This window comes from Accipiter gentilis, chromosome 21 (genome assembly GCF_929443795.1).
Source record: "Accipiter gentilis chromosome 21, bAccGen1.1, whole genome shotgun sequence".
Taxonomy (NCBI): domain Eukaryota; kingdom Metazoa; phylum Chordata; class Aves; order Accipitriformes; family Accipitridae; genus Astur; species Astur gentilis.
Window position 1 is genome coordinate 22734990 of NC_064900.1, and position 25715 is coordinate 22760704.

Below are 25715 nucleotides of genomic sequence, written 5' to 3' on the forward strand. Positions count from 1 at the left end.
TTTGCATGCTTGAAGTCCAGATGAGAATATATGTGCCCAAAGATGACCTGAGAAGCACGCAGCCCCCCAGGTCTCAGCCCTAAAGGGACCCCCATGCCTGTCCAGCACACATGGAATGGGGCAGCCAGCGTACTCCCCCAGAACGGGTGGCTACACGACTGCCACGCAAGCTCCCAGGCCAGAGCAGAAGCGGCGATAAGGAGCCTACGGCCTCAGTGTGCTATACATAGATGGCACACAGAATAGCACGGGGAGACACAGCATGCCCAAGGGCTTTGCTGTTCCTTTCGGCAAGCCTGAGAAGCGGCCACAGCTGCTGACTGCAGCACACTCGCCTGCCCACCCCAGAGCATAGCAGCAAGGGATAGGCAGAAAATAACTCCTGCCTGGTATGACAGTGTTTTGGGCAGAGCCCCTGCGACTCGGCCGTTGCACCACAGCCATACCAGACCCTTAACAGCAGTTATTTCGATGGCGGCCGGAGCCTCCTTGCCTAGCATAACGTTTCGTTCATGCTCCCAGGGAGTCTCACTGAGAATGAAAAGCAGCTTCTGCATTCTTTGCTAGGGAGAGGTATGTTTTCAGTGGAAGGTGTTCCTTCAAATGACCTTCCAGAGGGAAACAGGACTGAAAAATAACCTCTAAGTCACAGTTAAATTTGACCATCCCGAAGGCTCATTTGGTTTTTCTGAAGAGTAAGCAAACTTTAGAAAACCCTTATACAAGTTTTACCGCTGTCTTGCAGTCTTACCCTTGACAACAGGTAATGACCAACAATAAGCTAATTCTAAGAAACTGGGGGGGGGGAAGAGAGTTAGTTTTTATTACTTTTAAATGAGTGTTTGATACATCATGTTGGTTCACCTGATTAATGTTCACAGCAAACTCAGCCATTGGAGTTGTAATGTTTCTGCAAGCTTCCCTACAGCAAAGCTTAGCCATTAATTCAGTGGCATATGTCAGCTCAGCAGAGCAAGGTCACTCTTCTCTTTCAAGGGGAACCTTTTTAGAAATAATAAAACTGACAGAAAGTTCTTTTTTGCATGCTTTATGTCACCTGAGGTTGAGTGCTGCAGTTAATATCACAGAGCTTATAAACATTCTCATCTTCGGCAGTCTCCAACCATACCAGGCTTTTGGAACCTCAACTTTTTTTTTTTTTTTTTTAAAGTAATATAGTGACAGCTTTATGTGGGGCAGATATACAGTATGTAATCCTAAATGAGTAAAAAATGAGTAAAAAATGAACAAATCTTTTCTTAGGCATTTTAAAGGAGAAACTTTGGAAGGCACTAAGAGACTGCTGATAGTGCAGTGTGCATTTAGGATGTTAGTGCTCAGACAAAAAGATGTAAGATTAGGGACTTTGTCGCCATGGATGCTTGCACCTTTGGCTAAAAGGGAGGAAATTTTAAAATACTACTAGTCCACCTTGTTTCCATTTCACTGTTAACTGATACTGAAGGCTGAAAATCTGTATAGGAATGTGATGTAAAGAGAACACAAATTTAATTGATCTATTTATGGAGTAATTTTGAACTTGTAAGTAAATGAAGATGTGTTAGTCATCTGCTATGATAACTAATTATGACTGGAACTTATTTATCAGGATAAAAATATTATGGAACATGATAAACAAACTAACTAGCTGAAGAATAAGATCCAAACAATAGGCCAATTTTTACCCCCTCATTATCTTCCTTCAGACATCCTGACTACACTTGATTAATGCATCCATAGTGAGATTAGCTGAAATTGCCTTAATGGAGATGTACTACAGGAGAGAAGTAAAATTCAGTGCAGAATCTATCATCAGGCACTGTGACTTTTAGTGTTTCATCAGTTCTATATGTCCATTTATTTACATTATTTTTATCTTGGAAAACAGAACCAAACTAAACCAAAAAACCAACTAAAACAAAAGACATGTTAAGACAAAACCCCACTCATTTACAGTGGGTTAACGTTTGACTCCTTTAAAATGATGACCATTTTTTCCCCTTCACGTATCCTCTCTTGTCAGAAGGCTGAGTTCCAATGTTGGCTTATTGCCATCCACGGACAAAAGTTATCCTTATTGTCTAGTTGAAGAAAGCACACATGGCACTTCATTGCATCCTCGCAGGCTTAAAAAACTGGACATGCTTGCACAACATATGCCTAGGAATCTAAAATATGACCCTTGGAAATTTGAACTCATAAAATAAATTCAATAAGCTTTGGGTTTTGGACCAGTATGGAAGCTGAAAGAAGGTTTCCAGCTCAGCGTTTCCTCGTGATTTAGCACTGCATAAGAATACTTCTTAGTGCAGAAGTTATGATGTGTTAAATTCTGGGTTTTCTTTGTAGCATAAGTTCTGTAACTGCAATCCCAGGAAAAAAATCCAGTTGTCTGAAGACAAGATAGCATGCCGATTCTGTTCAGGTCACTCTTATACCAGAAAGGAATGAATACAATCAACAGCTCACTGGGGGTACTGGGCACAGCAAATGGTACTAGTCTAGTATGGGCACATCGGTTCCCTTCTCTCCATTCGATTATCTGTGTGGCATAGGGTTATTGTGATCACAGCTCAGTGGAAAACTATGGTTTCACCTCATGAAAAACAAATGTACCAGGTGCTTGAAGTGTGTTTTCATTCTGAGACATGATAAAATTGAGACTGAGCTTTTCAGCCCTCCCCTGCTCCCACAGCCTCCATGAAAACCACACGTAGTTGAGAGACACTCACTGATGAGGTGATGTTACTGAGGCACAGGCAGCAGTGAGGGCTTTGAGGTGTTCTTTAAACCCCAAATTCAAAGCTATACTCCAAATCCTACTCAAATCTGGCCTACCACTGCAAAGGGGATTGTGCCAGGTACAAGGCTTTAAGCTTTCATGAATGGGTAGGAACATGTTGCCTCTTCCGATTCCTTCAGTTACTAACCAAAATCCCAAACACATAGTTTCCAAATATTTTACCACAATTACCAAAAGTTATTAATCAAGCAAATATAGGCTCCATTATAGAGACAGGAAGAAAATAATGGAAACACCCCAAAAGACAATATCAGAAGAGCCTTGCCATGTACTTATGACTAGAGCTAACTGCCTGCTCTAGCATCATCAGTCATTTCATGCACCCTTTCGACAGGCTCTGAGCTGCTCATCCATCAGTGAACCATGTCCACTTTCCAGCTCTGTGAAGTGGCTTTTGGACTTAATATCTGATCTTAAAAAAGGAGGCAGACAGACAGAAGTATAAGAGAAATACAGCACAGCTGTGGCAAGTGAAAGCAATTCATAAAGTTCAGCATCCGCTTTGCACAGGTGAAGGCAGCAGAGAGTCAAGCTGCGTGAGCTCATTCAGCTGCCTTGGCCATTTTGTCATCTCATCTTCACACATCTGCTTTTGGCTGTGCTGTTGCTAAGTGAAGCCGATTTCTATATCTCACGGCTGCAGGCTGTCAATGACAAGCAGCATCGTCAATGGCTCCATCTCTATCTCAAACGTAATGGTAGAGGGAAGGCATGAAACTGCACCATAGCTTTTCCATGTTTTCTGGTTGAACAGCACTCCTCTAGTGCTTCTCTTCTTCCCAAAGAAGCCATGAGAAACACTGCAGGAAAACCTAAAGCCAAGTACTCCAGTATTCCAGTAGCCTCATGTCTCACTTGCCTTTCAACATACCTGAAAGAGCAAACCCACCCTTCTGAATGAGGTCAGCATGACCAAGTAGAGGAACTTACAACTTCCTACAGTTCTCAAGGAAATAACCATTCAGCAGCCCATGGAAATCTAGTACAGGAGTGTGAGGTTACTTGGTTGTTCTTGTGAAGATGATGAAAGGGATGAAGACATAAAGGGGTAGGAAAGGGACTAAAATTCCATCCAGAAGACATAATGGTGCAAAACAGTAGGTGGATCACTGGATCTTCTTCCCAGAGACAGCTTGTCAGGCTCAGTGCTGGATGATGGTTAGGGATGACAGATCCTTTGCTGTTGACATTCAGTTTAGCAGAAAGATCCCAGGAGATGTTATGACTGGCAATTAAGCAGCCTGAAGACTGTGTTCAGGTGAAGTCGTTATCCAGCCTTCTGTGTATCCAAGGAATAAACCAAAGAGGTATGGGGAAAAAAGTGGCAGTACGGTATATAATATGTATAGTCAAAGAAGAAACTTCTCTGAAGCAGTTAAAGATCTCCAAACTTTTCCCTAGGCTGCAATTTCAGCCTCAAGTTTGGGAAGAAGAGAAAAAGTACGAACATGCTCTTGGGTACACTGTAAGTGGAATAAGATATAAAAAGCTAGAAAGGTAAGAGCAAGCAGGTATACAGGAGAGATTCACTTGTGAATAAAGTAGGTGGTCATTCATCTTCCTGTGGAATATCAACACACATACAAGACAACTTCATCTGATGCACGAAACAGTTTTCCATTAGGATGGTTTAAAGGACATATGACTTGCTAAATATTTAGTGCATATATAATCTGTAGCCTGGTGCCAAGCAGCAATATCTCTAGCAAAAAAAAATGACATTGCTAAATTGTGGAGGAGTGTATAACTGTTTCTAACTAGAGAAGTAACTCTGCTGTCTCTGTTGCAAGCTTTCAGAAGATAAAGGTTAAGGGATATTGTGATTACAGAGGCTGAGACGGCTTTTTTTTCCTTCTCTGGAGTATTGCTAGGGGTTTCTGCCCACACATCAAGGGCTTGATTCTTCTGGCTGAAGTGTTTGTAGCCACCCACAAATTGCTTATACAAGCTGGCCAGTGATGGCATTATAACAACTTCAGTCTGGATTTATGTTATGACACAGATTACTAGAAAAGTGTTGAAACCTACAGAAAACTGTAGGCCACATCCTCTGCCTGTCCTCCTCGTACATAGTGACTGCTTTTTTCCAGCAATGACAGATATCCTGGGCAATGTTTAATTTGGGGTGTTTGGGGTTTCCTAGAAACACAATATTGAAATAAGTCAACTGCTCTATAAAGCTAATTAAAGAATTAGATGGTGACTAACGCTGATTTATGTCACCTTGGTAGCAGTGCTACAGTATTTATCAGACAGTACAGTTATAAATGATGTGATTGATTGTCTAGTTTCTAAAAATGGCTGGAGAAAGTGGTTCAGACACAGGTCTTGAAATGCTCTTGCTTGCTTAGGAAACAAAGAACTGAACTGGATTTTTTTTACTCTAAGCAAAATGAATATTAATTTGAAAATATTCCCTTCAGGAAATTTGCTCTCACTTGTTTTAAAATATTCTGCTATTAAGGACTTAAGCCTGGCTAGTGAAGGAAAACCAAGACAGGGAAGAAATAAGAAATTATCTGAATTTTGTGTAAAGTTGGTGAAAATATAAAAGGTGCTGTAATCAAGGGAACACACAAAAGAGTCCAGGACTGGGCCAGGCCACAGATGTCATTTTTTTTTCCTTTGGCACACAAGCTAGTCAAGGGTTGTGTGAGCCCTCAATAAGCCTTTGTGTTGTTCTAAGCATCAAAATGTGGAGTGGGCAAGGGACAGGAGAGAGAGAGCTGTTCTTTCCCCACAAAGACTGTACCCTTACTTTCTGGTGAGAAAACAAAATTCCTCAACTGTCAAGATCTTACTAGAAGAGATATGCTAACATATATGTTAAGACAAAAACAACTTTCTGAAACTGCTGTTGAAAAAACCCAAACATTGGCTGATGATCAAGAAGCAAAATGATAATGTAAATGAAGAAAAAATACCAGAGATAAGAGGGGCAGTAATATGATTGTAGAGCCTTCCACTCAGACAAGAAAAATAATCCAAGGTTAACTCTAACCTTGTTCTAATTTTTTATGAAGCCTGAGGGAGACAGGAAACACCTTCTGAAGTGTCACCTGCAATCCCTTTTTTCCCCATCTACACATACATGGTTATTAAAAGTATAATTTTTTCTTTCTCTGAACCCTCCCTGATAAAGGCCCACAGGTTATTTCCCCATAAACCAGGTTCTTAAAACTACTTCCCAGATGTTGTCACCCATTTCTGCTTATTTAACAGAGTTCAAATGGATTTTGACAAACAGTATTTCTTCAAGAGGCAATGCAGTAAAGACCTTTAATGACAGAACTATGTGTCATCTTTGCCTATAAGCATAAATTTGCACAGCGGGCAGTACAGTGAAAACAGCTTATCATCAACTCATCACCTCTTATCATTGTTAGAATGAAATGCAAATGGAAACGAACATCACTTCAGTCATGGTTGTGAAAATTAGCATCTGTGACATTAGCAGTGACTCTTCTATTACGCACTCAGAATTTCAGGGTGAAAGAAAAGAATATAAAACTTGCTATTTTCAGAACTCTACTAGTCTTTACCTTTGAAATAAAATTAAAACCCTCAGCTTTCCACACTCAAGGATAAATCCTAGTTAATATTCATTAACACTGAGCAATCTCTTCACTGCAGATCTTGTCCTAGAGAAGATCTAATTATGTCTTGGATTATTTTAGGTCGTCAGGTTTGCTGTACCTATTTTCTGTTTTCTTTTCTTTAATAAGTATTCCCCATTGGAGGGTCACAAGCCACTGTCTAAGAAAAAAAACAGCACCAAAAAACTTGCTTATAGCATCTGTCTGCACTACAGGCTCCAAACACTTAGGCAAGCGGTAACCTTTACTCACATGACAAAACCCATTGAAATAAATGGGATCACAGCTAATGCATTCATTTAAGTGTTTTCAGAATCAGGATCAGTGTCCTGGTTTCAGCTGGGATAGAGTTAACTGTCTTCCTAGTAGCTGGTACAGTGCTGTGTTTTGAGTTCAGTATGCGAAAAATGTTGATAACACACTGATGTTTTCAGTTGTTGCTCAGTAGTGTTTAGTCTAAAGGCAAAGATTTTTCAGCTTCTTATCCCCAGCCAGCGAGAAAGCTGGAGGGGCACAAGAAGTTGGCACAGGACACAACCGGGACACCTGACCCAAACTGGCCAACGGTGTATTCCATACCATGGGATGTCACATCTAGTATAGGAACTGGGAGTGGGGGCGGAGATCGCTGCTGGGGGACTGGCTGGGTTTTGGTCGGCGGGTGGTGAGCAATCGCCCTGCGCATCATTTGTACATTCCAATCCTTTTATTATTGCTGTTGTCATTTTATTAGTGTTATCATTGTCATTATTAGTTTCTTCTTTTCTGTTCTATTAAACCGTTCTTAACTCAACCCATGAGTTTTTAGTTCTTTTCCCTATTTTCTCCCTCATCCCACTGGGGGAGGGGGGAGTGAGTGAGTGGCTGCGTGGTGCTTAGCTGCTGGCTGGGGTTAAACCACGACAATCAGGCCTTCTGTGAAGAATATATAAAAGGCAAATCCTGGCTTCAAGTCTATGGCAAAAATGTGCATTCATTTCTGTGGAGGCAGGGTTTCATTTAAAGCTTATAAAAAGGAAAATTATTGGTATGAAATAGTACTAGGGAACAAAGTTGCAGATGAAAATATTTCCTCCCATTGGATTTGCCACTATTTTCTCTTAACCCTGAAAACAAATAATAATAATTTATCACCTAAGTAAGCGAATATCGATTTAATTAGAAGCTTGGACATATTTTTGCCTAAACAAAATGCACAGGCATTGACCCTGGATTGTCTTACACACCAGAAGTAAGCTGAGTTTCAAGTACCAAGCACATTTGGAAGCAGAATGAGGAAACAAAAACGTCTCAAACCTTTAGCATAAACATAGATCAACTGTCATGTAGAATAAAGGCACAAGACTTCCTTCAGTCAAGCCAGAAAAAAATGGCACAAAGTCGTCTTTGCTTCAGCTTGAAGTAAAGCCAAGAATCATCAGGCAGTCCTCAAGTTTGCTGTGTCTGTAGGAATTTGAGAGAGACAGAGAAAGAAATAGGCTCTGCCCAGCACATTACATCCTGTAAAGTGGGCAAGACCATGCAGGGATGGTTTACAGATTATTTGCACCTTCCATTGTCATTTGCACCTGGTCAAATGTGCAAAACAGTGCAAAGTGGAATGCAGAGTAGCTGTGAAATGCTTTAACCCTGTTTTATTTGTATGGTGCCAGGATATGGTGCTGCCTGAAGCATATACAAAAGAGAAGAGTAGATCCTGTATAATTTCTTAGAATGTTTTTTCTTACCATCTTTCTAAATCTGCTTCATGCCACTCCCTAGATACACTGACATCTGTAACGTCATAAGGGTCAAAGAGGCTAAAATCCAGGTCATTTTAGGGATCAGTCTGTCATCTTCTAAGTCAACTGCTCTCCTCCTCCCCAGCTCTCTAAGGGGTGGTGGGACAGACTGCACAAATGCATAGCTGAAACACATCTAGTAAAAGCATACTTCCCCCTACTTGGTATTGTACTTTCCTGCTCTGCAGCTGAAACTCCAGCAATGCAGGAGACGTGCTCTGCTGCAGTGAGCTGACGGAGCTAAGGCTGACTCTGGCCATCAGCATGACCACGAACCTCAGGGCTGGGTGCAATAACTAGATTGTTTGACCTCACCTGCCCACAAATAATACCGCGGCTCAGAACAGCTATGCCATATAAACCAAGCCATGTCTCACCTGACAGAAAAGAAAGGGGGGCAGCTGAGGACTGAAAGGAAGTGCTGAGAGAGAGCTGCCCTTTGGGAGGTGCACAGGCTCTGCTGTGATAGAAAGTCACCAGAAAGGTGCTGGATAGAGAGATAGGTTAGATTGGACAGGCTTGAAATAGAGAGCTTAGCCCTTCAATTAGTTGAATTTCTTCAATATTAAGCAGGGTATTTTTAAGCCTTGGGACTTTTCCTTTATAGTTCAGCTACTTGGGTCCTCAGCTGATGTACAAGTTGTAAATGTACAGTTCCATGGCAGTACATGTAGCTACAATGATAAACATTGGCAAAAGATGGGAATCCTTCCGGTATCTCTTTTGAAAACATTTCTCTCCCATTTCTCGCCTAATCTTTTCTGGGATGACACTGGGTGTAGATTTTTTTTGCCTAACAATGAATGTTTATTTTTATAGTTTACATACAATGCGCTCAGTAGTTATATGTGTATCCATGCATATGCAAAATCTGCCAGATACGCAATGAAGTTATTAGCATTACTGCAGCACTACAGAAATCCTGCTGTATAATGAAAAAAAACCTGCAACACTACTATTTCATGGCATAGTATCAACCTTATCATAGCAGACACTGAGAGCTGTAAGATGCTGCTTTTTGCGTATGTAGCACCTAATGTGTCTGCAGAAGTCCCTTAAACACCACAGTAGTAAATAAAGTAAAGTAAATGCATTGCACATAATGAACTGGCAGTTAGATACTGAAAATCTGTATCAGTCCAGGATTGATCATTGACTTGCCCACCCCTGCTAGAGGCTTTATACAGAAACAGCAAAGCGCCTCAAGAAGGGTTTTAACACCAGCCTTGGACGGTATTCCTTCATCTTTATCAAAAGGCATAACTGTATGCCAATATTCTTCACATTAGAAAGTAATAAAATCAAAAGGATTAAAATGAAAATCTTGGTGAAACACTTGAATTAATGCACAGAAGTTCATACAATTGTGATGAAGACAACTGGTCACCATGGTTAAGATTCAGTTACATAGAAAGATCATTTTGGTGTCCTTTGAGGGCCTAAGGTAGCAAACCCGATTTTCACTTAACACTCCGGATGTGTGGCTCTCCCACAGGTCTTGTGTCAGCCCCATGTAGATATGCTGGAGACACTGGGACAAAGGCAAGGTGAGGTAGCCCAAGACCTCCGCAGCGACAACAGCATCCTGCCCTGCTAGTACGAGGAGGTACCAAATGTTGCCTGCACAGAGCAGGGGCAGCCAGGAAGTGATCTAAGGAAGTCAGTTGTGAAACCCTGTAACTTTTGTCGGGAGGTAAGGACCTGCGCCCCACATTACCCAATTCAATATTAAGCAACTTTAGTAGTTGCGTTGCTTCCACTGGGCGCGTTTTGAAACATGCTAAAACAAGCTAAGATTTCTATTCGGGCTGCCTCCTCCCATGCCCTTTTTGTGAACAGCACATTCGGCAAAAACATTCTCATCGTGGAAAGTTCATACATTTCTGTGCAAAAGTGGGACTACAGTAGGTGAAGTATTTCAAAGCACACTACTGAGGCAGAAAGACATCCTGAGCCACTTCACCAAGACCTTTCCAGTTTTGTAAACATTTACAATAAGACAAAGTCAGCAGGTTTGACACTCAGTCAAGTGGTTAGGCTCTTTTCACCCCTGCTTTACACGTATGGTGAATCAAATCCATAATCGTGATATATATGTATATTTTTGAGAAGCCACAATACCAGCATTTTAATAGCATGGAGTGCATTCATGCATGACTAACTGTGTTGTGGAAAAAAAAATATCAGACTGTTGTTAAGGAATGTATTATTTTGGAAGAAGGGAGTGACCAAAATTTGGTTTTGAAATTATTTAACAGACAGAAAAACAAAGCCCATCCACAGAGTGTCTCATGGTCATTTCTTGCTTAACCTGTAGTGTAATTAGATATTAATTAAACTTCTGCCCTCTCTTTAAAAAACAGTATGACGATTGAACAGAACAAAGTACATACCATACCAACCAGTGAAATGCTTAAACCCCCATTCAAATACATGGGAAAATGGATTCAGAATTGTTTCAAATCCATGGAAAAAACATTAATTTTAATTATTAATGAGTCATAGTCTAAAACTGCAAGTGCAGTACACAAAAGCCAATGCTGAGTAAAACCAGAAGACATTCCTGCTGAAGTAGTGTCTGTAATAATATTTAGGAGCCAGAAATCACCAAGTGAGGTGTATTCCCAACCAATAGGAAGATGGGTCTGTAAACTAGGAGACAGTGAGTTACTGAGAGCAGAGACATACTAAAAGGCTTGTCTAATCTCTTATTTAAATTTTCAGCACTGGCAAACTAAAATAGAAATGGATACTGATGCGCTCAGGTCTAGCAGTAGCCATTTCTCTTCAGGCTCACAATACACTTGCAAAGGTCATCCTGCACCCAGTCCAGGGACTGAAAATAAATTTCTAGCACAGCACAGGACACATCCTTATGCATCTTGCAAAATTCTCACTTTCTTTCTTGCAACTGCAGATTGTGGAAAGTGTCCAGTGTAGCATATTATCAATTTATTCAGAGTATTTATTTCAGGCTGAAAGTATAATAATTCACAGAAAAGTGAAGATGACAAACACGGATTGCCAGGTACCCTCTCCTCCTTTGGTTATGATGATCCAAAAGAAAAATCTATTAAAATAAGAAACAAATTTAATAGCTTTTCTAATTCTTCACTGATTCTCACACTCTTTCATGGGACATCATCAGTTTATCATAGTTGAAAGGAAGAGAGGGGATTTTTGTGAGCCCCTCTGTTAAAAGACTGATGCAGAGCATATAACAATACGCAAAGTCCAGTACCAGGACTCTTCAGCACAGCTATAGCAGCTTCACAATGGTGATTCCTTGAATTGGATCATTACTTTTATGAAGTGAGTATATACAAATAGCTTCCTGAGATTATACCACTGTGGCACTTGCTAGCACATCAGGAAATCCTGAAGCTAGGATTTAGAAGGAAATCCTCCTTTTAAAAATCATTAAGATTCCTGTTATTATTCTTTGACATTAAAAATGAAACATTCTTACCTTTGGCTTTTGACTTTTCTCCTTATCAGACACGTTAGATGGTTTTCTCTTCAACATTTTTATTTCAGGTTTATCCAGCTGATGTGCAACTGCTACTAGCTTGTAACTGAACTAAGTACAGCAAAGTGTACTGCACAAGCGTACATCAGTTACGCAGTTCCTTATTCTGTCAGGATGTGACTTCACGCAGCTGGTTTGTGGCATGGGTGAGTGACCTGAAATCTTTCTTTGAGGAAGGAGAGGAGGCAGTGAGGGGAAAAGAGAGCTGTGCACTAAGGAGATGAGTTGAAAATAAGGAAAGGGTTCAGAGTGAGAAATGCTTTAAGACTTATCTCCTATTTCACCATCAGGCCTCAGTAATACTTTGGACAACCTCAAGAAAATCATCCTCTTTTCCTCTCTCATTTTTCCCCGCTCAGTCTTGTGGCAGTAACTGCACTCTTCATTTCCACTTCTACTGTGACTTGAATGTGAAGAATGTATGCTGCTGTTCTGAGGACCGAGGGATATTATTCCCCAGCAGGTTCACACCGTTCTGTGGTACATGGTCTAGCTGGTCCCTAATGTCTCCCTTTCTCCCTTAGCTCTACAGTAATGCAATAAACCCAATGAGATTGAAGGTCACTGTTCGGCAAAGAAGGGAAGTTTTCTAAAGCCATCTTTTTCTTCTGCATGGTGGAATTTTTTTTTTGCCATTCATCACAGAATTTGGACTCCCTGAAATAGCACTTTTCAGTCCTCCATTGTCCTTGATTTCATGACAAAGTCACAAGGAGAAATAGCAAGTCTAACAGAAGGTTTACGATAAAGAGACAGAGGAGGATGACAAAGGTCTTTTATGCCCTCTTGAAAAACAGCCTAGAGGCTAAATGAAAGTGGAAGTGTTACGATAGCTTTGAATTTCTGCTTCATTTTGCTTGATATTATTTGCCAAAGTCAAATAAATAAAAGTCTTGAGCATCCTAATTAAAACTTATTTGTTGTGAATCATAGGCCACAAAAGCTGAAACTGTGAAAAATTCCCAACTTTTTGCTGAAAGATGGAGGAAGATTCTCAGTTTCAACCCCCAAACTTTTGGGCCAACTACAGAGCTTCAATTAAATCGTAATTTAACATTACTACCAATGAAAAAGAAATCTATTTCTAGTTAAATTGCAAGAAAAAGGTTCAAGAGTAAGTGTGAAGAAAAAAATTTTGGTAAAAATAATTTCTTCCCAAAAATATTTATGAAATTTTTTCAAAAGTATTTTTTTTCCAAGCAAATCTATTCTAAGCAACTTTTACTCATAAGTTTTGCATACATAAAAGCTCTTTTAAAAAAGCAAGTCACTGTGGAGGTCTCTTGCACCAAATAAAAGTTCAGAAGTCCTTGTCAATCCAAATACTCAGTGCACAGAATGACCTTTCTCAATGTCATTCTTTTAATATGGTTGAACTCAAATTTCAAGGAAAGTTGAACCAAGAAACCATGCAAACTGACAATGAAAAGAACTGATGTTTGAAAGCTGGTAAGAAATGCACAGGTCTGATTTCTTAGAATCGCCTTTCCCAGTCCCATAAACACTTCTAAGTTTTTGAAGCATCTATGAGGAGACAATGCTAGATAGGCAGGTAGTCTCTTAGCTGAATTGCTCCATTCTTCTTCTATCATATGAATACTCTAGGGAGGGATAAGACACTGCTGATTAGATGAATTCCCATTTCAGTTTGCTATTTGGACTGCTATTTAAATGTTTCAGAAAAGTTTTGGAGGCCTTCTTGGACTCTGATGGATGGGCAACTGATGAAATAATAATTATTAGATGTTAATGGTATAATGAGGTTTTCCTTTCCAGACCTTTTAAGAACCAGGTTGGTAAGAAGAGGATGAGGAACTGGGGTTAAGGTGCTGAAATTCTGCCAAATATAATGCAAGTTTGTTCTTTATGTTATTGGATTGCAGTGGAGTATGTGTTGAACTTCAACCTATTAACCAAGACGTTTCACTTCACATTTTAATCAGAACTACACTCATCTAGAAGACAGCTGAATTTATTATCGTTGTTGTTATTAATAATAACATATCTATCAAAGTTCATAATAATTGTTACTGTTAATAACCAATAATTAATTAATAACAATAGTGAAATCTGAGAGATGTGTTTCTTTCATATAACAACACCTAAAAAGTCCATATAAGTTTCTAACCATAAGGAGGTTTTACCATGGATATTTAATCAGCCTTAGTAATTCAGTAGGGCCATATATTGTTATAAAAGCTGTATGTATGTTTAACAGTAATTAAACCTGGCTATCTATCTACATAGATGTACATTGCAGTACATTGGTTTTCTTTGTAATCTGATCCAAACATGAGGATTAAATCAGACTCTGCTGATCATTAGACTGTGATTTCCTGTCTCAGGCCACTGTTAAAATCTTCATGATTAATAAAATGGGAACTCATCTGAAGAGTAATATATGAGCTTCCTTTCTGTAGAATATTTATTGTTAAACAGGAAGAAAGAGGCCATTTCAAGAGATATAGTACCCACCCATATCTATTTCCTTTCCTCATCCACAAATCAGAAAAATTATAGCAGCTTGAAAGCTGACCTGATTATGCTCTTGCCCTTGGAAGGTTGACCCACACTAGTTTTAAAAAGTAAGAAAGTGAAGAAAAATCAAACATATACACTAAGTTCATTTAATTTAGTTAACTAATATATTACAAAAGGAGCTCTTTTGAATTAAAAAAAATAATAATAAGCTCAGTGCTTATATCCTCTGTATTTGAAGCTAATTTTTCAAAGGGGAATGAGCATCTATGTAAAATTAAAAGAAAAAAAAAAAATCTCATACTTAGTTTTCTGTTGGACATGACTGCAGGTAACTTATTCCATTTCCTTGTTGGTCTTTGAACCTGATCCAAACCTCAGTGAAATCAATAGAAGTTTTTTAGGGTGAATTTTACAGGGCTTGGATTGACTCCAAGCAATGTCACTCTTCTCTCTGGGAAGTCGGACTGGGAAAAAGGCTATCCACTTAAAAATAATTAAGATGACCCCATGAGAATGATTACCACTGCCTTTATATTTATAAAAGGCAACATACTTTTTCATATTAGAAACACATATTTCATTGTCCATCAGACAAATCTGGTCCAAGTTCAACTGGAGGCTCAGAGATACCTTGGGGCTGTATATTGCTTTCCCTAATGCTAAGCAATCCCAGAGTGTGTTAGTCTGTTTATTTTAATTAAAATAAGACTTATATTTTGTACAAGAAAGGAATCATGCCTTCAGCCTCTGCTTTTATGGCCCTGCCTCTCCTGGTATGATCTAGCTCCCTCAGATATTGCAGAAATCTCAGAATAGCAAGTGAAGCTGAGTGAATAATTTGCAGTGAATAATTTACTTAAATTTAATCTTTATTTCCTCAAGGAATGTTCATGAGCAGAAGACAATTTCCTCATATGTATTAATTATGGGCCAGAACATAGCTAGATACTTTCCTTTCCTGGTCTAATATGAGCCAGGGCCAGCCACAGTTACAGTCACTGCTACTCCTCAGCAGAGATCTCTCCATAATCGACCACGGCAAAGACTCTATAGAAACTAAAAGGAAGAAGTGTGAAAAAGTGAAGTTAAACCCTCTCTCCCCTGCCAAAAACCCATTAAAGAAGCCAGATGTTGTAAGGCTGGGCTGTCTTTATAACTATTTAAACTAAACACTCACTTTTAATTTTAAATCCAAAGACTGAGGCTGTGATTTTCCATTGGGATGCTGGGGAATGGAGCTGGATGCTTAAGGTCCCATCTTTGAAACTCCCACACTCACTGCAAACTCATCACTGAGAGCATCCAGAACTTAGTACTGAAAATTTGTCCAAAATGCTTAGGGGCTTCATGCAACAGGGTGTTTAATTTCCTGTTGAATAGGCTCCTATGTGCTTTTAATCAGGAATAAAAAAAAGAAGAAGCTACAGAAACTTGGAGTCTTGAGAAACAAGATGGGAGTAAAGAATATTTTAAGTTTACACCCCTGATTTGGCAGAGGGTTGACACTATATCAAGAAGACTCCTATCCCATACAAAGTATTATTCTTATGAAGCCTGCAGAAACTGCCTATTCAGCAAAGCTAATAATCTGAAGTTAGCTTCAAAAACTTGATCTCTGCTAAATAATTTACATTGGGGGAATTTTTAATGCCACACATCCACTGAAACAGCATGAGGGAACAACAACAGAGCAGAGTCTAAGCTTGTTTAAGCAACTGTCAGGTTGCCGAGCAGCAGGAATACCCTCATCATGCCAAGTCCCAGGAATTGTGAATTCAGCCTCTCTCAGACTGTTAGGCTTCCTTCTCTTCCTGAAAAAAAAATAAAATTTTGTGATTCTTCCTTGTCTTATGCTAATCCTTTGCCACTAAGGTCAATGGAGTCACAAAGAAATATGGCAGGGACAGCCTATCACTACCAGAGCTCCTACTGAATTTAAAGACGTGTCTGGTACAAAAAGTGGTTGCTACTCTGTGAGTAAGAAAAAGTGTCTTATTGCCAGGCCTTGGCATGCTGTGTCCTTGGCATGCTCCCAACACTGCCTGGCCTAAAGGAAAATGAAGTACCAAGAACTTATCTCAAACTTTGATCCCAACACATTCTCCTGCATTAGCAGAAGATGAACAGATCAGTCATACCTACGATATGTCAGGTTAGCACTAACACTAATAAAAATCTATACTATTGTGACAGAAGGATTCTCAAGGAGATTGGCTTTCACCTATTGAACAAATCCCTTTCTTATTACCTTGAAGAGTAAGAGCCAAAGTTATATCTATATCTTCTAGGTATTCCTGCTGGGAAAACTCAAAGTCAGCAAGGTTGGTATCTTGTAAAGCACAGCCACGGGCTTATCCAGCATCTGTGTAATAATTTCAAACAGAAATATGTACATCACTGGTGGTTTTCCTGTACAATTCATTGTAAGAAGAATGCACATTACTGTCTCTGATGGATAACAGAAAGTAACTGGCAGGACGATGCTGCTGTGGGTTCAGGCATGTAAGTGAACACCATGCTGTTTCTCAGAGTGAATGTTAAAATGTAGCTCAAAGCTACATAGCGATGTTCATGCCTAGAACATCTCAATGGATTTTGTTAGTGAACACTGAGATTACTATTAAGCTACAAAGGCATTTTATACCACGGTATTTGCAGATTTATATGACTCATTTCATAGTCATCCAGCTGAAGCTCAGACTCTCAGAAACGCATTTACAGATAGAGTGACAATTGCCTTGCACATCTATTCAGAAAGCTCAAATATGAGATTTTCAATAAAGAAAACTGATATAAAAATAAATTTAGGCTCTCTGTTTTAATCTCATACACAAAACATGACATGCTTCGTTCGCCATTTAGAAGACCAACTTAATGCACAAGCACTGGAAGTGCAGCAGGGGATTTTTTCAAGGTATGTACATGATGTCTGCCAGCCTATCTCTGATTAGAATCAAGATCAACAGAAGTAAATTCTGATTAACTCTAATGTGCAGCCTGCTGTCAGGAAACTCTTTGTAGTTTGAACTATCTTTTACCAGTAAACATCTCCTGCTGAATTTCTTCACTGATGTCAGAGTGTTAAGTCGCTGTGTCATCACAGCGTTAGTACTGCTCTGCAAATGCTAACGTGAAAAGGAATAAAGTATGGTACACTACATATTCACTTGCAGGGCTTCAATTTCATTTTGCTTCTAGAGGAAAACGCTATTCTTCCTTTCTGCTTGAACATAGTTTCAAGTGGGTGAAATTCATAATTTCGAAGTGACACAGAGGGACAAGATGGCTTTATTTGTAATTGGTTTTAAAACTTACTTTCTACCCATCTAACTGATATGATAGCTGAAACACAAAAAATCTTCCTCTTCAAGAATAGGTGATCAGTGTCAATCTTACGTTTTATTTTCTTGCCTTAAAACACTCTGTACCAGACCTGTGGGCTTATCTGTTGCAACACTTGATTCAGGCGCTAACATTAATGGCAATACCTTCAAAATTAAGCAGGATGTGGCTCAGGCTAGCTCCGTCAACAGACCTGCCGAATCACACATACTGGGAATGAGACCTGAGCAGTCAATTTGCTCCCATGCTCGCTTCCAGGCCTGAACCTCACTTCAGGGAGGTCTGGCTCCTGCTCTGTACATCTGTCTGGCAGGTGTAGATGATTACCCTGATCCATCAGCCACTTGCTCCAGTGGGTGACAGAGGGTGGGCAAGCTGCAGCCATGCTGAGCTCCTCCATAAAGAAGAGGAGGCACCTTTCCTGCTGGTGTTCGGCACCAAGTTCCTTGCTGAAGAGGACTGGCCAGGCGATTGCTGCACCCTGTGCTGGTCACTGTTAGTGCCCTGCTTGCCTTACTTGGAGCTTCATGGGATGCTTTGGGCTGTGGCTGAATGGAATGGTCACAATTGAGTAAGTTGCCCCAGGTCAGCTGAGCCTCACGAATGGGGTAGGAACTTGCTCTTAGTCCATCAACAAGATGAAGTGAAGCACAGTCACAAAAATTTATTTCATTAAGGATTTAAGGTAACATACTTTACCTCAGGCTGTGGACTAAAAGCACTCACAGGGACAGTCATGGTACTCAGTAGGTATAAAGTAATTACTTACATGTCAGCAGCTTGTCTTTGGGGAGAGAAGGGAATGGAAAGGGGAGGCTGTCTCTGAAACTGTGATCTGTGGAAAGAGAGATGGATGCTTTGCCTCCTCAGAAATAACCCGCTTTTCTTCCGGATTCCCTCCACCAATCTTGATCTTTTTTCATCATCTCACTGCCCCACAAAGTATATGAGCTTTTGATTCACACCTTGCATACCACTTCTCTAGAGAAACATTTTTTTACCTTGTACTCTCACTTATCTGACAATTTTTACTTCTTTCACATGTGTTATCCTGTGTGTTTTCTGTCTCCTTCGCCTTGCTGCTGTCACAGAAAGCAGAGGTTGATGAAAAGGCAACAAAACTTTTCCCTCCAATGGCTCCATCCATGATCCGCTAAAAGTTCTAGTGAGATACAGACAGCAAACTGGAGAGGAGTCTCGCTCCAGGAGCAGCAAAACCCTGAAAGCTAGATAAAGGCCTGATAGTTTACAGCAAGTATTTTTTTTTAATATATGTACAAACTGGTGAAGAGAAATGTTAATATTATGCTCCTCTTGTTTGGGAGGTGCAAGTTCACAAAAATCTTTGAAACATCTTTGGGATCAAACACCCCTATTAAGCTAAATAATAATACCTAAACCCCTAAAAAAATAGCACCCTCATGTGCCACACACAGAAACTCATTAGATTAAGAAAACAAAGTTTTAAAGCCAAGGGAAGGCAGAATTAATGTTATCTGTGATACCTGAACCTTACCCCTATGCATGTATGTTTTATGGTGCAGTCTTAATGATGCAACTTCAATATTTACCACTTTTCTCTACTAAATGTCTGTCTCAGTCCAAAGGATGAATCAGAATGGATGTGTCAGAGCCTGCAAATAAACTGTTTGAACTCCTGCCCTTCTGGTGCACAAGCTAGTATGTGTATTCTTCTTGCTCATGCAACAACTGTCTGATGTGTAAAATCCCACACTATCCCTATTTTGCAAATGAAGCCTGAGGCAGACAAGTTAAGTCATTTGTCTAATATCACACAAGAGGTCTGTAGAAGTGCAGGGAATTGAATCTGCATTATCTACATGCTTAAACACTGGATCATGATTCACAGAGTTAAGGAAGCTATGCTGCTATGAAGAAATGGAAGGATTTCTTTTGTCATTATAGTTCAGTGAAATGTTAAGAAATTGTGTTAAAACTTATTTACTTTGCAGTTGATCATTGACTGCACATAATCCTCAGGTTTTGACCCTGTGGTCAGATGTGCAGAAAATTTGAGGGAATGCAGCTGCAAGCGAAGTTTGGGGAGTTTGACTTCTAGGCTTTCCGGCTGAAAAATCTGAATAATATCCTGCCTATCTTAAAATGGCCACCAGAATTAACTGATTTTGCCCTTTTCCACCTGTACACGTCTTGCTGTAGGATGTAAGTTGCCATCTGTATTTATCTGAGAAGAAGAACTGTCTTGTGAGCTAGCACGGTAGCTAACACACTAGTACCCTGTCATAACATGTATTGCTGTACTGCCATGCTGATTAATTTTTAGGGGAGTTATATGGAAGCAAGGATGATATGTGAGGAAGGAAATCTAGGTATTAAACCACCTACACAATCCAGAACTAAATATAGAAACCCTCAAAATATCTGTAAAAGTTTCTGTCTCATGATCTTAAACTATCTGAACTCTTGATTTTCCCGCTTCCCACGCACTGTTTGTCGTCATTTCTTGTGGTATGCTATCAAACGTAAGTTGTAGGCAAAAACACAATGAGAAGTTTCATGTCATTTAACCTAATTAGTTTGGTCCTTTCACAAAAAATATTCGGACAGATTTCTTCAAATGGATTGGTGTGTAAACACTTCCAGCAAGAATTATGTTATGTTCAAATTTCCAGTTTGCTTTGCTTATTTATTAGGGAAGGTGAACTTCCTCAATCAGTTAAATGTCTACAGAAAATCAGTCTAGAAATTTCATTACCATAGGTGAATTCCTTTGAAAATAAAAGAGAATACTCAGATACAAATCATTGTCCAGTTCTTTCTGAAAAGCCTTGGTCTTTGTTACCTAATGATCTGTGCATATACCTGGAGGTATTTAAATAGCAGAATTAGAGGTGTGTCTGCTGTGCGTCCATCGTTTCACTTCCAATCTTATTTTTCAGGCCCTATTCTTGTTCATTTTACCCACGATTATTTTTTCAAAGCGGGATGAAACCCCAGTATTCAAATTAAATTTTCAGTTTCTAAAAACTAGTTTGAAATTACACAAGACATACCCTGCTTTTGAGAATGTCACGACAGAAGTACTTCTTTTACTAGGCTTTGAAACACATTCATTATAATAATGCAGCAGCCCTGGAAATCTTAATGCCTTTCTGGCACTGAAAATCCTCACTCTTCCATTTATGCCATTGCTGAGCATTGATATCCTGTGACTTTTCCTACATTTCTGTGTGAGGGAGATGAAAACAGAACTAATTTCTTCTGATTTATGAAAGGCTTATTTCACAAATAGGCTTTACAGGAACACTTTAAAGCACACAAAAATGACTTACCGAAGAGAATAACTAGCTCAATCTACACTCACAAAACAAGCAAGCAAACATAATCAGCTCCTGAGCCAGCTCAGAACTTCCAGAAAATTAATGTACACTAAAAGAAAAGTCATTTGAATTAGCTAGGGAGGAAGACAAGGCATTGTTGTATGCACTGCTACCTACCACCTATGTATTCTTGTAACTTAAGGTTGGTAAGGATCCTTAGGTCATCTTAAATTGTGGCTTCCTTACTGAAGCCTTAGCCTCAATACAATCTATTTCTTTCAGTATGCAAAAGTGCGTTATTCTGGCAGTTCTAAAGGATGCTAACAGGAAGTCATCCTTTCATCAGACAGTTTGTTATCAACAACTGCAGTTAGTTTAATTATATTTTGACTCTTAATCATGCTTCATGAAGCAGGTAGCATTCCTTTTTTTTATTAAGAATTCATATGCCATTTACAAAGAATAAGTCTATGAAATGCATAATTTTCCCTGCACTTTCAGCAATTATATTCCCCTTCATACTACATTCATGACAGTAATCCAAAATAACCTTTCATTTCTTTCTCTAGCTGAAGCTCTGCAGTGCCTAACAGCTATGTTAGAAGCAAACACATGAAATCTGCTGAGGTGAATTGAAATGTTCTTCTCTAGTTATCTGTAACCATATTAAGGATGTTGTGGTATTTAAAAATATCTTTAAGATATTTAAAAATATCTTAACCAGGACATACTGCAAATAAATTCACTTAATTATCATTCTGCCTTATATACTAGCAAGTACTAGCAATCCAACTTTACAGAACAGTCCAGCAATGTTTGGAGGGAAAAGTTTGGAATTGTTAAGCTTTGTAGTAAAGTTAGATATAAGTACCTCTAAGATTAATGGAAAATGTGACATAATTCCCTATATACCTATGAAAATCCTAGTAAGGTATTAAAAATATAAAATAGGACAAGAATTACCATAGTGAAGAGCAGCAGCATCAGATTTTCCATATTTTTTAAAACCTGCTTTGAGACTGCATGGTCAAAGTCAGCACAGATGAAGACACTACATTTCTAAATTTTTCACACTACTATGCAGGTAGTAGCAAAAATCACTGCAGGATTCAGAGGGGCAGTGGCAGATATTTGCTCTAAGCACAGTGCAATGGTGCAGCTACAGTGAGGCTGGACACCCTCCTAGGCTCCTCTCTTCCAAGCACAAAGCTTGAGAGATGAAGCCTTGCGCTTTAAGAGGTGATTTTGTCTCACTTTTTGTATTTAACTGAAGCAAGCCATATGATATTTACCAACTTGCTGATTTAATCATTTCTTAAATAAAGCTCCCTGTGACAGGAGACAAAGTAAGAGTCTACAGACACTGAAGCATGAGGAAAATGAGTGCTCTTAAGTTCACTAGCATTTGTATCTTTTTGGCTGAGTCCGTATTTTGCTTGGTATTTCCAGGAAAAGTAAACACTGAAAATTCAGTCATGGATCTTGACTTTTCCCCAGTTTTAAAATCAAAGCTATTAACAGCAGCATTTGACTACGACAGACATGCATAAACATTTCTCAATCACCACACCTTCACAAGGCTTAAAATTCAAAATAAGCTTACACAAGCTTCTGGGATAGGGTTTGAACTGGGAAATAGTGAGTGCTTTTGAATTTAACCATGTGCTAGATTCAGCTGTAGCACTGTTCCTTTTTGTCTATCAGTTTGTGTATCTTCGAAGACTCGGCAATCTGGGGGCATGGGGTTGGGAGGTTAGCTATCTCTTTACCCTGCAAGAGAGCTGCTGAGTACACAGGGTGAAGGGCTGAGCTGCTGGCCTGATGGGGAGAGCAGGGTAAAAGGTGAAATTAGCTAGAATGTTATAAAAAGCAACAGGAAACCTGTCCGGGGGGCTTGTAAATGAAGATACGATAAAATGAAAGAGAAGCAGCTGGGGACAGTTTCATGTCTTAGAAAACAAATCCTGTTTTCATGTCTCAGCCACAGATTATCACCTGAACACCCATCAATCATGGTCTTGACTGCTTTGTTTACTGCCACCCTTTCAGCTGCTCTTCATCTCTTCTCTGGGCAAAGACTTCGGTCCTCAGCTTGGGAATAGCTGAGCAGGACTTCTAACACCAGTAGAAAATAGATTTATACTTGGTGAGGATCTGGCTTCCTACCTTGTCACTGAAATAGGAACAAGCAAGAGCTACAGCTTTTAAAAGGACTACTTATTACTGACACTGAAGCAGCTAGAGTGGCCAGAGCAGTTGAAAATTGTGTCTTAGAAAAGCAATCTGGAGATTTCCAGGCATTCTTTTTAGTGCTTGTCCTGGTTTCAGCTGGGATAGAGTTAATTGTCTTCCTAGTAGCTGGTACAGTGCTATGTGTTGAGTTCAGTATTTGAAGAACGTTGATAACACTGATGTTTTCAGTTGTTGCTCAGTAGTGTTTAGACTAAAGTCAAGGATTTTTCAGCTTCTCATGCCCAGCCAGGGAAAAAGCTGGAGGGGCACAAGAAGTTGGCACAGGACACAGCCAGGGCACCTGACCCAAACTGGCCAACGGTGTATTCCATACCATGGGACGTCACATCTAGTATAGGAACTGGGGAGTGGGGGTGGGGAATCACCACTTGGGGAGTAGCTGGGTGTTGGTCGGCAGGTGGCGAGCAATTGCCCTGCGCATCATTTGTACATTCCAATCCTTTTATTATTGCTGTTGTCATTTTATTAGTGTTATCGTTATCATTATTAGTTTCTTCTTTTCTGTTCTATTAAACCGTTCTTATCTCAGCCCACGAGTTTTACTTCTTTTCCCTATTTTCTCCCCCATCCCACTGGGTGGGGGGGGAGTGAGTTAGCGGCTGTGTGGTGCTTAGTTGCTGGCTGGGGTTAAACCATGACAATGCTATATTTGTGCCAAATGAGGATTCAAAATGTAATTGAGAAAGCTCTTCTAAGGCACGTTCAGGCATCTCTCAACAGAAAGACATTAGGTCAAGAAAGAAAAAGACTAGAGAAAACAGTCAAATTGCTTAAGAAAATTGAGCTGCCAGAAAGTCCATTAAAGCCCACAGCATTCAAGTGTGCAGGAGAAACTGCTGGCTGAAATGAAGTAGAAATCTTCCCACAGCCATTTTCTGGGCTGTGCAAATGGTCAAATGTAGTCTTCAGCTCTGAAGCACATTTTGCTAGAGAAGAGCACTCTGTTGTGTTTGTTCATTACTGGCTGTCCATACTCTTCCTCCCTGCTCCACTAACCTAGAGAACAATGATCAGTCACTGATATCACAAGAGACCCAGTAACCTGTGTAAACCTCAAGGCAACATACAGCACGTCTTTGAGAACCGAGATGATCAGGAACAGCTGAAGCAGTACAGAGCGCAGGGTAAGAGCAATCATAGCAAGCAAGGAAGCAAGGCCATTATGGGGCAAGCAGGAACCAGAACCTATTAAGTAGAATATGTCAGGAAAAGTTAGGACAAGAAAATGCTCCAAAATAGAGCTGAGAAGCAGAGTGTTTCTTCAAGAAACAAAAGAGCATCAAACTAGACATTTTTACGAAGGGTTAAAGGGAGATGCTGAGAAATGGTTTGTCTGGCAAGAAAGCAAACCAGACCAGGAAGAAAGCAAAGAGTCACAAAGTCACTGAAATGACAGAGAACCATGACCATAATAGCAGGGCTAACATAACCATGATAAGACCATAACACATTCCTGAGAGGAATACGGAGAGTACGAACACAGGCTTTGGCATAAAGTCACTTGCAGTTTCCCCAAATTTATTGTTCATTCCACCACAATGTAATGCATTCATATCAGATAGAAACCCATCCTTTGAATCTTTCCACCCTCCTCTTAATCTGAAAATGGGAAAGAAAAGGTATCTTGCTCTGCCTTACGTTTTTTTCTCTCTACTCACCAAAATCCCAGGTCTTCTCTAGTCTTGGGAAATGACCCTTGTCTATTCATTCTCACTGAATACCAAACACAGGTTGCAACAGATACATATTCTTAGGATATTAATGACTAACTCCTTCTTCTGTTAAACCTAACCATGCTTCTAAGATACTGCAGGAAGAGAAACCCACTTCCAGTAGCTCTCTGCTGATTTGTTCCCAACAGGAGATGTTGTCTCCTCTCCCTTTCCTGTAAGGATGCCTGTGTCATCCTACAAACACAGCTTCCATATTGCACAGTTATTGGGAGAGTGGATGGGTCAGCCAGTGAAGTAGCATGTTAAAGTATTGAGGGAGAAAGGGACTCAGCTTTTCTCTCTCTGTCTCAGGCTGTCCAAGACAGTCTAGGAACCCTTTTGTGAAGAGAACCCCTCAGTTATGACCCCACTATGTGCTCCACTCCGTGCTTGTTTCAGGGCCAGTCAAGCCCATCAAGCTCCTGTACTTTCCAGACTTCTGACTCTAGATTTTCCAAGTCTTACATGAGGCTGCAAAAGTCTTATGCAATTGAACAGATTGAGAAAAAGCAATAGAAGGCAGAAATGGCTTGTATAAAGTCATATGGACATGGCACTGCCAAGCATACTACTTTGTTAGGGTAGTGAAGATCTTAGCATAGGAATAACGGAGGGGAAGCTTCTAGTAACCACAATGTAAAAAAAAAAAAAGAAAAAAGTCTGAAACAGACAGCTGAACTGTTTTCTGCAGGGCTAAGCTTGAGGAATAAAAAGAAGTATAAAAAACAACAACCTTTCACATTAAGGTCAAGTGGTTGTTAAAGTGGTGTCTGGACAATCTTTTCTTCCATCCTCTGCCTGACTTTCAGCTGATTCATAACATTACAATTTCTATGCCCAATATAATTTGTGGTAATATGAAAATATGCAGCATAGTAGGTTGGGTTTTTTTTATCCAGGCATATTTTTTTCTTTT

At 39.8% G+C, this 25715-nt stretch overlaps 1 protein-coding gene across 4 annotated transcripts in view; it reads right to left on the reverse strand.

Moving 5' to 3' along the window:
- The window catches only part of SAMSN1 (SAM domain, SH3 domain and nuclear localization signals 1), a 117697-nt gene that overhangs the window by 23943 nt on the left and 68039 nt on the right, over positions 1 to 25715 (reverse strand). The window contains exons 1-2 of one of the 4 annotated variants that reach the window (XM_049824894.1): positions 11650 to 11737; positions 7696 to 7842 (exon numbers count right to left, since the gene is read on the reverse strand). The exons of 1 other annotated variant lie outside the window; for it this stretch is intronic. In XM_049824894.1, coding sequence (XP_049680851.1) covers positions 7696 to 7710 — 15 coding nt within the window. In that variant the 5' untranslated portion in view covers positions 7711 to 7842; positions 11650 to 11737. Of the gene's footprint in view, positions 1 to 7695; positions 7843 to 11649; positions 11777 to 16438; positions 16458 to 25715 lie in introns of those variants that run through there. 2 more of the 4 variants (XM_049824895.1, XM_049824893.1) reach the window with 2 other exon arrangements.